Here is a 13,071-nt window from a genome sequence, read left to right on the forward strand (position 1 = left end):
TTCCAGTTGCAATTTTCCTGGACAATGCATTGTTTGCTTTTCCTAAGGATTTACTCACCAGAAGCTCACCATCTTGGTTTCAAGTGTGTCTCCCTACCTGGAGGACACTGCTCCTGGAATGTGGTTACACTCACTTGAATGGCCAGGCAGTGGGTGCTTAGTAACTACCAACACCTCTTGGGGTGAACCAGAGTCTCTTGGAAGAATTCCAAGGGACAATCTGGTAGGATGACAATTCATCCAAGGTGATAAGCCTTTTTTTTTTTTGCCTCCAGGGTTATTGCTGGGGCTCCTCCACTGCTCCTGGAGGCTATTTCTTTCCCCTTTTTGTTGCCCTTGCTGTTTTATCATTGTTGTGGTTATTATTGTTGTTGGTATTGATGTAGCTGTTGTTGAATAAGACAGAAAGAAATGGAGAGAGGAGGTAAAGACAGAGAGGAGGAGAGAAAGACCACCTGTGAAGCGACCTCCTTCTGCAGGTGGGGAGCTGGGGGCTCGAACCAGAATCCTTACACTGGTCTTTGTGCATCGTGCCATGTGCGCTTCACCCTCTGTGCTACTGCCCGGCCCCCAGTGATAAACCTCTTAAAAGTGTTCCTGGGACCCTCCTGTCCTCCCTCCTGCACCCTGTTTCCAAACTGCAGTGATTGCATTCAGGATACTAAAATGCCAGCTTTCTTCCCAAATGGTGTGTGACATCAAGAAAGATGTCAGGCCCAAATCTCTTAGGATTAGTGAACACATCCACGGTGGGGATTAACACAACATGGATCAGATTCTTTCCTAGCTAGAATTAGTAAGTCACAAGACAAACAATATAATTGCCATATTTATAGTCTCCGAACAACCTGCCCATTCGGAACTTTCCCTGCTTTTTAAAAGCAAAGTAACTAGTATAGCAAGTGTCAGTCAGCAGAGTCTCCCTTACCCATCTCATTTCTGCCTATCTCATCCTGCCTAGTCTAGACTGTCCCAGACACACCCCTGCCCCAGGGGCAGCATCCAAGGCTAATCCAGAGTCTTACTTGAAGCAGTCACCCCCTCCCTCCAGGCATGACCACCGGTCTCTGTACTGCAAGTTTCAGAGGTCATGATATGACTGGTATGCCCCCCAAAATGCCATGTGTCAAATGAGTTGTGCTTTTGCATGTCTTGAACATCCTCAGAAACACCCACTAAGTTAACTGACCAAATGGTGACTATTTTTTTTAAGAGAAACTATCCTACCATCATGATTATAAAAAAAAAAAAAATCACTTTTCCCATACTTATTTCTTACAGTTTTCATTTTCCTAGGTGGGTTTCCCATACTGTGAGACAGGCTTGTACCTTGGGACTTGGCTTCACCACTAGGACCAACACAAGTGTTAGGATGATCTGCTATAAGGGACTCTTATGTGGCTGTAGGCCTGCAGCCCAATTTGTTAATCTCTGAGTCCTCCCCATTCTGCCATTTGCCTTGCTAAACATAACTTCAATCAGATTACCCCGCCCTGGCTCAAAAACCTTCAATAGCTCCTCTCTACCTACAGGATAAAGTTCGAGGCCCTCCACCCACCCTTCAAAGCCTTCCATAATCTGCCTCATGGCCTTATCTTCCTTTGAGAGCTCTCACTAGCTCTTTGCTTTCAGATTGTAAGTCCAACATAGACCAGCTCTTTCTAGAAGTATTTGCTGATTCATTGAGTTTGACTGATCCCTTGTCCTTGGCATAGGGAGCAAGAGATATGAAGTTCTCCTTAGAGTTGACTTACTGGGAGGGCCTAATCAAGTATCATCTACTTGAAAGGCTTTTACCTAATCGAGTATCCTCTACTTGAAAGACTGAGAACAAAGCAATTAAGTACTTCATTCAGGCCATATAGTTAGACAAGTCTACATGCTCTGGATGTACTGAGTCTGAGAACCCAAGGACCAAAGAATTTCTGGAGTGAGACTGGCTTTCTCAGGTCCCAAGTACCTGCTATGGAAAGGGATTCATAAAAAAAGGGGGGGAGGGATTTATGGCAGTGCTTTCTCCTTAGAACCAGCAAGGACTTTCTGAAAAGCAGAGTTCAGATATGAAATGGCCCGTGGAATGTTCTCCAGAATATGCAGTCTAGATGCTGGTGGCTTTGGTGTAAGATAAGAGAGACTAGGTGAGAGGTTGTTGTGTTTGGGGGGTTGGGAGGGGGAGTGGATTATAGACTTTGCTGATCCAGACTGCAGGCTCAGACTGAAATAAGTGGGGGTGGGGTAGGGGGACAGTGAAGCATTACTGCCTCTGACAGCCATTAAGGGGCTGACTAGACATGAACAGACTTTTCTCAGGTGAGTGACTGAATCTCAGGTTCAGTGGGGACCTTAAAAGTCACTGAGCCTTATTCTTATTCAAAGCTTCTATCTTCATCACATCATTCCAACCCATGCCTTTGCTTGACTGCTCTGGTACAGGAGATAAGTAACCACTCCTGCTGCTTCTGCAAATCCCTATGTAGCCAGATAGGGCCGAGAGCCACTGGCGATTGCCAGATGCCACTGCAGGTAAGGTGCAGTCCACGGTCCCTTTAAATCTTGTTCCCATTATCTGCTTAAGACTTATTACCAGAGGATTGTATTCACTTGTAGGTTCCTGAGGGAGTTAGCCTCGAAGGGTGGTCCCAGTGCACCACATCTCCTGACAGGTGTGCACATGGGACTGGGGCTGTGCTGAAACTTACTCTCAAGGGGGAGGAGTGGTGCTGTGCCGGTTTCACGACTAAGCTTCTGGGGCTGGCAAAACAGCTCATCTGGATAGTGTGCCTGCTTTCCCATGTGCAGGACCGAGGTCTGAGTCCAGCTCCCAATGCACTGGAAGAAGTCACATTGCTGTGGAGTCTCCCCCACCCTTTTCTTTAAATTATCTTTCTTTCTTTATTGAATAGAGACAGCCAGAAATTAAGAGGGAAGGGGGTAATAGAGAGGGAGACAGACAGAGAGACACCTGTAGGTCTGCTCCACCACTTGCAAAGCCTTCCCCTTGCAGTTGGGGGTCAGGGGCCTGAACCTGGGTCCTTCCATATTGTAACATGTGTGCTCAGCCAGGTGCCCCACTACCCAGTCCCTAGAGTGTCTCCCTCCAGTTTAAAAAGTTCACCTCAGAGGGGTAAAGCCCCAATGGTGACATAAAAACTGAGCTTTCAGAAGGGTTATCAGCTTCCACTTTTGTACTTCAGGGAGTCCTGAGATGCCCAGGATAGATGTAGACAGGCTCCCTGAAGTGAGACTCCCTGGAGTGACAGAGATCCAGTTGTATCAACATCCCAGATGAGTCCCATGTGTCTAGCCCTGGCTGCAGGATCCCAGCTGACAGGGTGACTCATTTGGGTCATCCCACCTAGGCCAGCCTCCAGACAATGGCAGTCCAGCTGAGGTCACAGAGAACAGAATCACTGCTCATATAATCTGCAGAATCATGAGAGGTAATCAGGTTTGGGATGGTTTGCCACACAGCCGTGGCTGCAATAGCGGTTTCTACAGTCACCATGAGCACTTGGGCACAGAAGAGCTTGCTGTTTGGATGGTGTCATCTGACAGAGATGCAGGTCTTCTGAGGGATAAAACATGGAGACTGTGTCTTAAGCCCAAGGGGTGATATCAGAGAGGTATGATCGCATGCAGGACCAAGGGATCTTTCAGAGCCCTCAAACTTTCACAGATTCTGCTGGATTTATTATTATTATTATTATTATTATTATTATTATTATTACTGACATCAGTTTGTTTTTGTTTTTCCTTTCCCTTGGGTCACGATGCCATACCAGGTATTGTCTGTATGAACAGAACAAATGCAGGCTCCTTCCCAGGAGAAGCAGGCAGGAAGGTAGCACATAATGAAGGACATCATACCATTCTTGAGACTCAGGTTCTCGCGGATCTCCTCATGGTCACAGGGATGAGTGAAGTCAAAGATACTGTGTCCTGTTAACTCCACCTGTTCCAAAAGTTAAGGTTAGGTTTCATCACTTCTTGCACTCAAGCAAAGATTCTAAAAGGAAAGTGAGCCAGCCCCCTTCTAGATCTGGAGATAGGGAGAAGATGGAGTCTTCTCATATGCTGAGCCCGGTGTTAGGTCTACGGACAGAGGGATGTAACAGGACTTATGGTGAAAAGAAGTTTGATTCACAAGGGCTAATATCAGCAGAGAGCCACTGTCAGGCTGGCTGGCAGCAGCACTTAGCCCAGCACCAGTGAGTACTCAGGAGAGTGCTCCTGAGGTTTGCAGCTTGAAACCAGGGAAAGGCAGGGTGGCACATGCAGGGAGTGGTCAGGAGGGGTGTGACTAGAGCCTTCCACTAATTTCTACCTCCAAATGAGAATAATTCCCCTTTCTGAAAAAACCAGAGGCAGTTCTCACCTGTGTGAGTCCCATGAACTTGCTGATGTTTTCTGACAGAAAGATCATATCTCCATCTTGGGTCACCACGGCAATAAAACCCTCCAAGGCTTTCAGGTACAAGTTGTCCATCTGCTGGTCAGCCTCAGCTTCAGACTCATTTTCAGAGCAAACTGAAAAGGACAGGGTTGGGCAGACAGCTTACGTGAATGAGGAATCAAAACAGATGTACCACGGACAGGTGTCTGCCAGGAATGGCTCAGAGATATTGGGTGGACCTTTCTGGAGGGTGCACGCTGCCACGCACCCTCCAGAGTATAATATGCCACGTGCCCAAACAGCAGGCCTCTGCTGAGCACATGCTGGCAGAGGCTGAGGACACTGAGGCTGTCCTGTGATAGCAACAGCAGAAGCACTCATATTCTGGTGCTAACGTTCATTGAGCAGGTACCAGAAGGTCACTCGACGCAACCTTCACAGCCCCTACAAGGTAGGTACTATTCTTAGTCTCATTTCAAAGACAAGGCTTAGAGTTTCCCCAAGGCTGCAGATGTTGTAGTTAGTGAACTCAGGTGGCTGAATCAAGAATCCACACCCCTAACCAAGCCTCTGGGATCAAATAAAACCCAAGAGCGGTTTCTAGATCGTTTATTAGGTTGTTTTCTCAGGAAACCCTAAAATTTAAGCCTTTACTACTAAAGACCCAAATCAGAAGATGTTCCTATCAAGGGGTTTCGATGGTACCACTTGGGAACAGAATCAGTCATGTGCTCAAGTCACAGGTACTATCATTTCTGCAGAGGAACAGAGCAGGCCCAGTCTTTAGAGCCAAGAACTATACCACACTAACTAATATGCTCTGCCCTGAGACAGTGCTGGAGTGAAACCAGGGAGATTCTTCCTCACTGTGCCTGGGCTAGGCAGCCAGCCTGTAAGAAGAGAAACCATATAGAAATGTCCTTGTACCATACTTGAGTCCTGCTAAGGTCTCTGCCAACCATCAAGTCTGTGGTACTGATGGTAAGGAGCCAAGGTTCTAGGTGTGAGGGCTGCCTAGGAGCATTTGTACAGAGGTTTTCAGAGAGGCATGGCTTAACTCAGTGCATTCAGATGTGAGTGTGCTGTAGACATCCTGGAAGGATTTTTCTAAAACAGTGATTTCTGGACCTTTGAGCGCTATGTAATTTGTGGCATCTAGTGCAAAGTAAAAACATGAGACCTTTTACTGAAAAGTTAAGCCACACCCAAGGCCTTCTGAAGAGTAGAGCTCTACAAGCCTGCTCAAGTGTCACACTCTTAAAGCAAGCTCTAGATGGAGTCCCTTCCCAGAAGTCCCAAGTCCAAGTTTCAGATTCAGTTGCTGTTGAGTGGGGGCAAAGAATCTGGTTTTCTGACAGAGTTCTAGATGGTATTGATGTTGCAGGCTTCAGGACCACAGGTTGCAAATAACAGTGTTTACTCAAAAGCCTACAAGTGCCCCTTGTGACAAGAAAATATATATTTTGGCAAGTAGTGACCTATTTTAAGGAGGAATGAGGAGAGCTTTTCAGCACCATCTGAATCACACCAGATAGGTCCTGTGACTTCTGGCCTCTTGAGAAGATTTTTCTCTTCAATTTATTTGATCTCAGTGGCAACTCTGACTTCAAAATCTGGAGTAATCCCAAAACAGCCCTATTTGAGTCAACTCAGCTCAAAGGAAACAGCACAGTCAAACTGGTTTCCGTCCATGCCCAGTATGCTTGTTTCCAGGAGGTGGCGGAGGTGGCTCCAGCACCGGCCAGCTGACCTCTGGGAGGGACCAGAGGGCTTCTGGGGGCATCTATGGAAACAGAATGTCTTGGAGCTAAAGTGACAATGGCTGGAGGATCAGGAAGCCAGTGGGCCACCATGGAACCTTGTGGAACTATTTGCTCCCATGGTACTTGCTTATCCTCCTGGGTGTTTCTAAAGGAAACCATTCAGCTTGTATTGCTTGGCGCTGAGGGTGAACACTCTATGGTTTCAGGAAAGACTTTCACCCAAGGGGCCGGAGGCTTGCGGCACATCAGCCCTGCTGAAGGTGCTCTGCCTTTCTCTTGCTCTTTCATGTGCACACCATGCCTTTCTGAAGGGAGCACTTTCTCCCTCTCAAGTGTGAGGCGCATGGAAAAATCACTCTTCAGCTTCTTGCTCCCTGTGCTCCTACTCTGCCTCTGCCTTCCACTAGCGAGGAAGCCAGCCAGTCAGCTGCCAACAAATGTCACCATCTGCTGAGTCCTGTCCTAGGGACACCCACGGACAGGACTCGATTCCATCCCTCAAGGAGTCCCCAGACTGGCAGGGAAAGCAAGAGAAATCTTGGTGAGGAGACAAGGCATCAGAAAAGAAACTCCTGGCACTGACTAAAGTGAGGCGCACACAGTAGGCATTCAACTTGTAGTCAGTGGAGGTGTTTCCCAGGACTTTTGGGGATCCTGCCCTAAAGAAAAGGGGTGGGTCATTAAAATCAGAGGCACTGTGCTGAGATCAGTGGGCTCAGCCTGGGGAGCACAACAAGGTTCTTTAATGCTAAAAATAACCTCAGTAAACAGGCTTTGATGACTCCCCACAGCCAGGATATGCGAGGGCTGAGGTTTAAGAGCACTTTTTCCGGAGCACTATTCATTTCCTTCAAGCAGCACCACCCTTGTGGGGCGGGACTCCACAGGCACCAGGAGCTGGGTATGTGGGGGCCAAGGGGCCAGGTGGCAGAGAGAGCTTCCCAACCAGGTCTCTTCAGCTAGACTCTCAAAGGTGTTGCCAGTCAGGAGGCACTGCTCTTCCACCGGGGTCCCCTCCCCTCATTTCCTACTTTCAGAGAAGCTCCGGGACTACTGGACAGTTCTTAACTTCTGATAATGTCTTCCTGATTCAGCTGACTTTGGCAGACAGTCACCCCTTCCTTATCACAGCAGGGACTTCCCTTTTAAGGGCTTTGCCTAAACTCAGCTCTCAATGGCAACAGGCCCGCTGCTACCCCCACCTGGCTGTGCTGCCTTCCAGAGGAGCCCCAGCCAAGCTGCACTAACCTTCATTAGTGGGAGCTTTAGTCCCTGTCCCAGTCCCCACCCCGCTCCCCCCACAACACACACACACACACACACACACACACACACACACACACACACAGCAGTAGCAGCTGCAGGTTGTAAGCTGGGGACCCTCATGTCTCTGGCAGAAGGCTGCATGTTCTACCAGATCATGTTGGGTAATCAGAGGACCTGGAAGGGTCAACACAAGAGCTTCATTCCTTTGTTCTTTACGTAACTTCTTCTCACAACTCAACTGTCTACATTCCCCTTCCTAAGAGGCTGCACAGGATTGGGAAGGGAGGGTGGAAGTCAGAAAAAACTGCCGACTGGTCAGATTTTTTTTTTTTACAGTATGAGATGGTGCCAAATATCTCACAGACAGGGTTTGACACAGTATAGTACCTATAATATCTGAGAATCAGATGTGTTTTCTTAGGGAGTCATATATGAATATATGAATAAGTATGGCCAACTGTTCTTTTTTTCTTTTCTTATTATGTTTTACATTTGACAGTAAATATAATAGCATGTACATGCATAACATTTTTCAGTTTTCCACATAATATAATACCCACTAGGTCCTCTTGTCATCCTTTCTGAACCTGTGCTCTCCCTCCCACTCACCCCAGAGGCTTTTACTTTGGTGCAATACACGAACTTCAGTTCAGGTTCTACTTGTGTTTTCTCTTCTGATCTTGTTTTTCAACTTCTGCCTGAGAGTGAGATCATCCCATATTCATCCTTCTGTTTCTGACTTATTTCACTTAACATGATTTCTTCAAGCTCCATCCAAGATGGGCTGAGAACAGTGAAGTGACGGTTTTTAATAGCTAAGTAATATTCCATTCTGTATACAGACCACAACTTGCTCAGCCACTCATCTGTTGTTGGACACCTGGTTGCTTCCAGGTTTTGGCTATTACAAATTGTGCTGCTAAGAACATAGGTATACACAAATCTTTTTGGATAGGTGTGTTCGGTATTAGGATATATTCCCAGGAGAGGAATTGTAGGATCATAGGGTAGGTCCATTTCTAGCCTTCCGAGAGTTCTCCAGACTGTTCTCCACAGAGGTTGGACCAATTGACATTCCCACCAGCAGTGCAGGAGGGTTCCTTTGACCCCACAACCTCTCCAGCATTTGTTGCTGCTACCTTTTCTGATGTATGCCATTCTCACAGGAGTGAAGTGGTATCTCATTGTTGTCTTTATTTGCATTTCTCTGACAATCAAAGACTTGGAGCATTTTTTCATGTGTTTCTTGGCCTTTTGGATCTCTTCTGTGGTGAATATTCTGTCCATGTCCTCCACCCATTTTTGGATAGGGTTATTTGTTTTCTTGTTGTTGAGTTTGGCACACTCTTTATATATTCTGATTATAAGCCTCTTGTCTGAGATATGGCATGTAAAGATCTTCTCCCATTCTGTGAGGGGTCTCTTGGTTTGGGTAGTGATTTCTTTTGCTGTGCAGAAGCTTTTTAATTTGATGTAGTCCCATAGGTTTATACTTGCCTTAGTCTTCCTTGTAATTGGATTTGTTTTATTGAAGATGTCTTTAAAATTTATGTGGAAAAGAGTTCTGCCAATATTTTCCTCTAAGTATCTGATAGTTTGTGGTCTAACATCTAAGTCCTTGATTCATTTGGAATTTACTTTTGTATTTGGTGAAATATAATGGTTCAGTTTCATTCTTCTGCATATTTCAACCCATTTTTTTCCAACACCATTTGTTGAAGAGACTCATCTTTCCCCATTTAATAGTATGGGCACCTTTGTCAAAGATTAGATGCCCATAGGTGTGCTTACTTCTGGGCTCTCAATGCTATTCCACTGGTCAGTGTGTCTATTCATGTTCCAGTACCAAGCAGTTCTGATGACAATGGCCCTATAATACAATTTGAGATCTGGGAGTGTGATGCCTCAAGTTTTATTCTTTCTTCTCAAGATTGTTTTAGCAACTATAGAACTTTTCTGGTTCCAGATAAACATATGTTCTATTCTCCTAAAATATGGTTGGGATCTTGATGGGGATAGCATTAAATTTGTATGTGGCTCTGGGTAGTATATTCATTTTGATGATGTTAATTCTTCCAACCCATGAACATGGAATAGCTTTCTACTTCTTTGTGTCTTTTTCTATTTCCTTGAGGAGTGACTCATAATTTTCAGCATACAAGTCTTTCACTTTTTTGGTTATGTCTATTCCTAGATATTTTATTCTTTTTGTTGCTATAGTAAAAGGAATTAATTTCTGGATTTCAATTTCTTCTAACTTAGTGTTTGCATAGAGGAATGCCACTGACTTTTGAATGTTAATTTTGTAGCCTGACACTTTACTGTACTGCCTGATGATTTCCAAAAGTTTCTTGGTGGATTCTTTAGTTTTTTCTATGTATACTATCATGTCGTCTGCAAATAGGGAGAGTTTGACTTCTTCTCTTGCAATCTGTATCCTTTTAATTCCTTGCTCCTGCTGATTGCTATGGCAAAAACTTCCAATACTATGTTGAATAGTAATGGTGATAGTGGGCAGCCCTGTCTAGTATCTGATCTGAGGGGAAATGCTTCCAGTTTTTCACCATTGAGTATGATGTTGGCTGTAGGTTTGCTATATATAGACTCCACTATCTTTAGGAATTTTCCATCTATTCCCATTTTTTGTAGTGTTTTGATCATAAAGGGATGTTGTATTTTGTCAAAGGCTTTCTCTGCATCTATTGATATGACCATGTGGTTTTTGGTCTTGCTTTTATTGATGTGATGGATCACACTGATTAATTTATGCATATTAAACCAACCTTGCATCCCTGGGTTAAAACTCACTTGGTCGTGATGAAAAATCTTTTTAATATACTGCTGTGTCTGATTGGGTAGAATTTTGTTCAATATTTTAGCATCTATGTTCATCAGAGATATTGGTCTGTAGTTTTCTTTTTTGGTTGTGTCCCTGTCTGCTTTTGGTATCAGGGTGATGGTGGCTTCATAGAAGCTGGCAGGGAGTATTCCAGTGTCTTCAATCTTCTGGAAGACTTTTAAAAAGTAGAGGTATTAGTTCTTCTTTGAAGGTTTTGTAGAATTCATTTGTAAAACCATCTGGTCCAGGACTTATATTTTTGGGGAGATTTTGATAACTGTTTCAATTTTGTTGGCTGTGATGGGCCTATTCATATTATCTAGTTCCTCTTTAATGTTGGAAGTTCATAGGTGTCTAGGAACTCTTCCATTTCTCCCAGGTTCTCTAGCTTGGTGGCATATAGCTTTTCAAAGAAGCCTCCCATGATATATTGAATTTCTGCAGTGTCTGTTGTAATATCTCCTCTTTCATTTATGATCCGATTTATTTGGGTCTTCTTCCCTTTTTTGCTTTGTGAGTCTGGCTAAAGGTTTGTTGATTTTGTTCACTCTTTCAAAGAACCAACATTTATTTTCATTGGTCTTTTGTATGGTTTTCTTATTTTCAGTGTTATTTATTTCTGCTTTAACTTTAGTTATTTTTGTCCTTCTGATTGCTTTAGGGTTCCTTTGTTCTTCTTCTTCTAGGTCTTTAAGGTGTGCAATCAGTCTTGTTTATTTGTGCTTTTCTTGTTTCCTAATGTGTGCTTTTGTGGCTATGAACTTCCCTCTCAGTACTGCCTTAGCTGTGTCCCAAATATTTTTACAGCTTGTGTCTTCGTTTTCCTAGAACTCTCAAAACATTTTGATATCTTTTTTTTATTTTCTCTTTGACCCAGTAGTTGTTAAGTAGTGTACTATTGAGCTTCCACATTTTGGGACTATTACTAATCTTTTGTTGATTGTTAAGTGTTAGTTTAATTCAAATGTGGTCTGAGAAGATGTTTGCTGTCTTTGTGGCTTAACATATGGTCTATCCTTGAGAATGACTCATGTGGACTAGTGTAAAATGTGTATTCCAGTTTCTTGGGGTGAATGACTCTGAAAATGTCCAATAGTTATAGTTTATCTATCTCCTCATTTAGCTCATTTAGTTGTTGATTTTCTGCCTGGATGATCTGTCAAGTTGAGAAAGTGGGGTGTTGAAGTCCCCTACTATGACTTTGTTGCTGTTACTATATTGCTATAGCTCTTTCAGTAGATGTTTGATGTATTTACATGGCTTCTCATTGGGTGCACAGATGTTAGTAATTGTCAAGTCCTCTTCATGGACTGATTCTCTGAGCTCTAAGTAATGTCCATCTTTATCTTTTAAAATTTTATTTATTTTAAAGTCTATAATGTCAGATATGAGAATAGCTGTTCCTGCCCTTTTTTGTGGACCATTGTCTTGTATGATAGTTTTCCATCCTTTCACTTTGAGTCTATGTTTATCTTGTTGAGTTACATGAGTTTCTTGTAGAAAACATATTGTTGGGTTATGTTTTCTGATCCATCTTCCTACTCTGTGCCATTTAATAGGTGAATTCAGGCCACTGACATTTGCTGATATCATAGATTGGAGTTTTTTTTTTTAATTTATAAAAAGGAAGCATTGACAAAACCATAGGATAAGAAAGGTACAACTCCACACAATTCCCACCACCAGATCTCTGTGCCCCATTCTCTCCCCTGATAGCTTTCCTATTCGTTATCCCTCTGGGAGTATGGACACAAGGTCATTGTGGGATGCAGAAGGTGGACAGTCTGGCTTCTGTAATTGTTTTCCTGCTGAACAAGGGTGTTGACAGGTTAATCCATGCTCCCATCCTGCCTCTCTCTTTCCCTAGTAGGGTGGGGCTCTGGGAAAGTGGAGCTCCAGGACACGTTGTTGGGGATATCTGTAGATTTTTAGAGTGTTTTGATATATGGCCTATTTATGGTGGTCTGATTGTTTATAGGAGATCTTTCAGAACTTCTTTCAGGGCAGGCTTGGTGATAATTTGATTCTTTCAACTATTGCTTGTCTGAGAAGATTTTTATGCCTCCATCTAGTCTGAATGACAGTCTAGAAGGATACAGTAGTCTTGGTTGACAGCCTTTCTCACTGAGCACTCGACAGGTATCTTGCCATTCTCTTCTGGCCTGTAGTGTTTGTGTGGAGAAGTCTGCTGCTAATTTTATGGGTTTTCCTCTGTAGGTGATTCTTTGTTTTTTCTCTTGCAGCCTTCAGGGTCCTTTCTTTATCCTTACTCATTTCCATTCTAAATATGATGTGTCTTGGTGTCTTTAAGTCTGGGTTAATTCTGTTTGGGACCCTCTGGGCTTCTTGAACCTTTATGTCTTTGATGTTGTCTAGACTAGAGAAGTTATCAGCTATTATGTCCTGAAGAACGCTTTCTCCCCCCCCTTCCTCCGGTAAGCCAATAATGCATATATTATTTCTTTTGAAGTCACTCTATAGGTCTCTTGTTGTTTTCAGTATCTCTTAATCTCTTTTTGAGATCTCTTACTTCTTTTTTAGGTGTCTCTAATTCATCCTCGATCGTGCTAATTCTGTCTTTGGCCTCATTTATTCTATTCTCTCTCCCCTTTATTGTTTTCTGTAGTTCATCTATTTTGTTTCCCTGTTCTGATACTGTTTTAGCTTGTTCAGCTAGTTGTGTTCTTAGCTCAACTATTTCAGCTTTCAGCTTCCTAATATCCTTGAAATAATTAATGTTTTCTTCCAGAGTCTCATTTGTTGTTTCTTCATTTATGATGACAATTCTTTCAAACTCTTTACTCAATCCT

The 13,071-nt window shown here is 43.6% G+C and overlaps 1 protein-coding gene across 1 annotated transcript in view; it reads right to left on the reverse strand.

The window, feature by feature from the left end:
• The window catches only part of EPAS1 (endothelial PAS domain protein 1), a 103,482-nt gene that overhangs the window by 30,403 nt on the left and 60,008 nt on the right, over positions 1-13,071 (reverse strand). The window contains exons 3-4 of the mRNA XM_060187536.1: positions 4,376-4,527; positions 3,868-3,952 (exon numbers count right to left, since the gene is read on the reverse strand). Of these exons, the coding sequence (XP_060043519.1) occupies positions 3,868-3,952; positions 4,376-4,527 (237 nt within the window). The remainder of the gene's footprint in view (positions 1-3,867; positions 3,953-4,375; positions 4,528-13,071) is intronic.

Source organism: Erinaceus europaeus, chromosome 3 (assembly GCF_950295315.1).
Source record: "Erinaceus europaeus chromosome 3, mEriEur2.1, whole genome shotgun sequence".
Taxonomy (NCBI): domain Eukaryota; kingdom Metazoa; phylum Chordata; class Mammalia; order Eulipotyphla; family Erinaceidae; genus Erinaceus; species Erinaceus europaeus.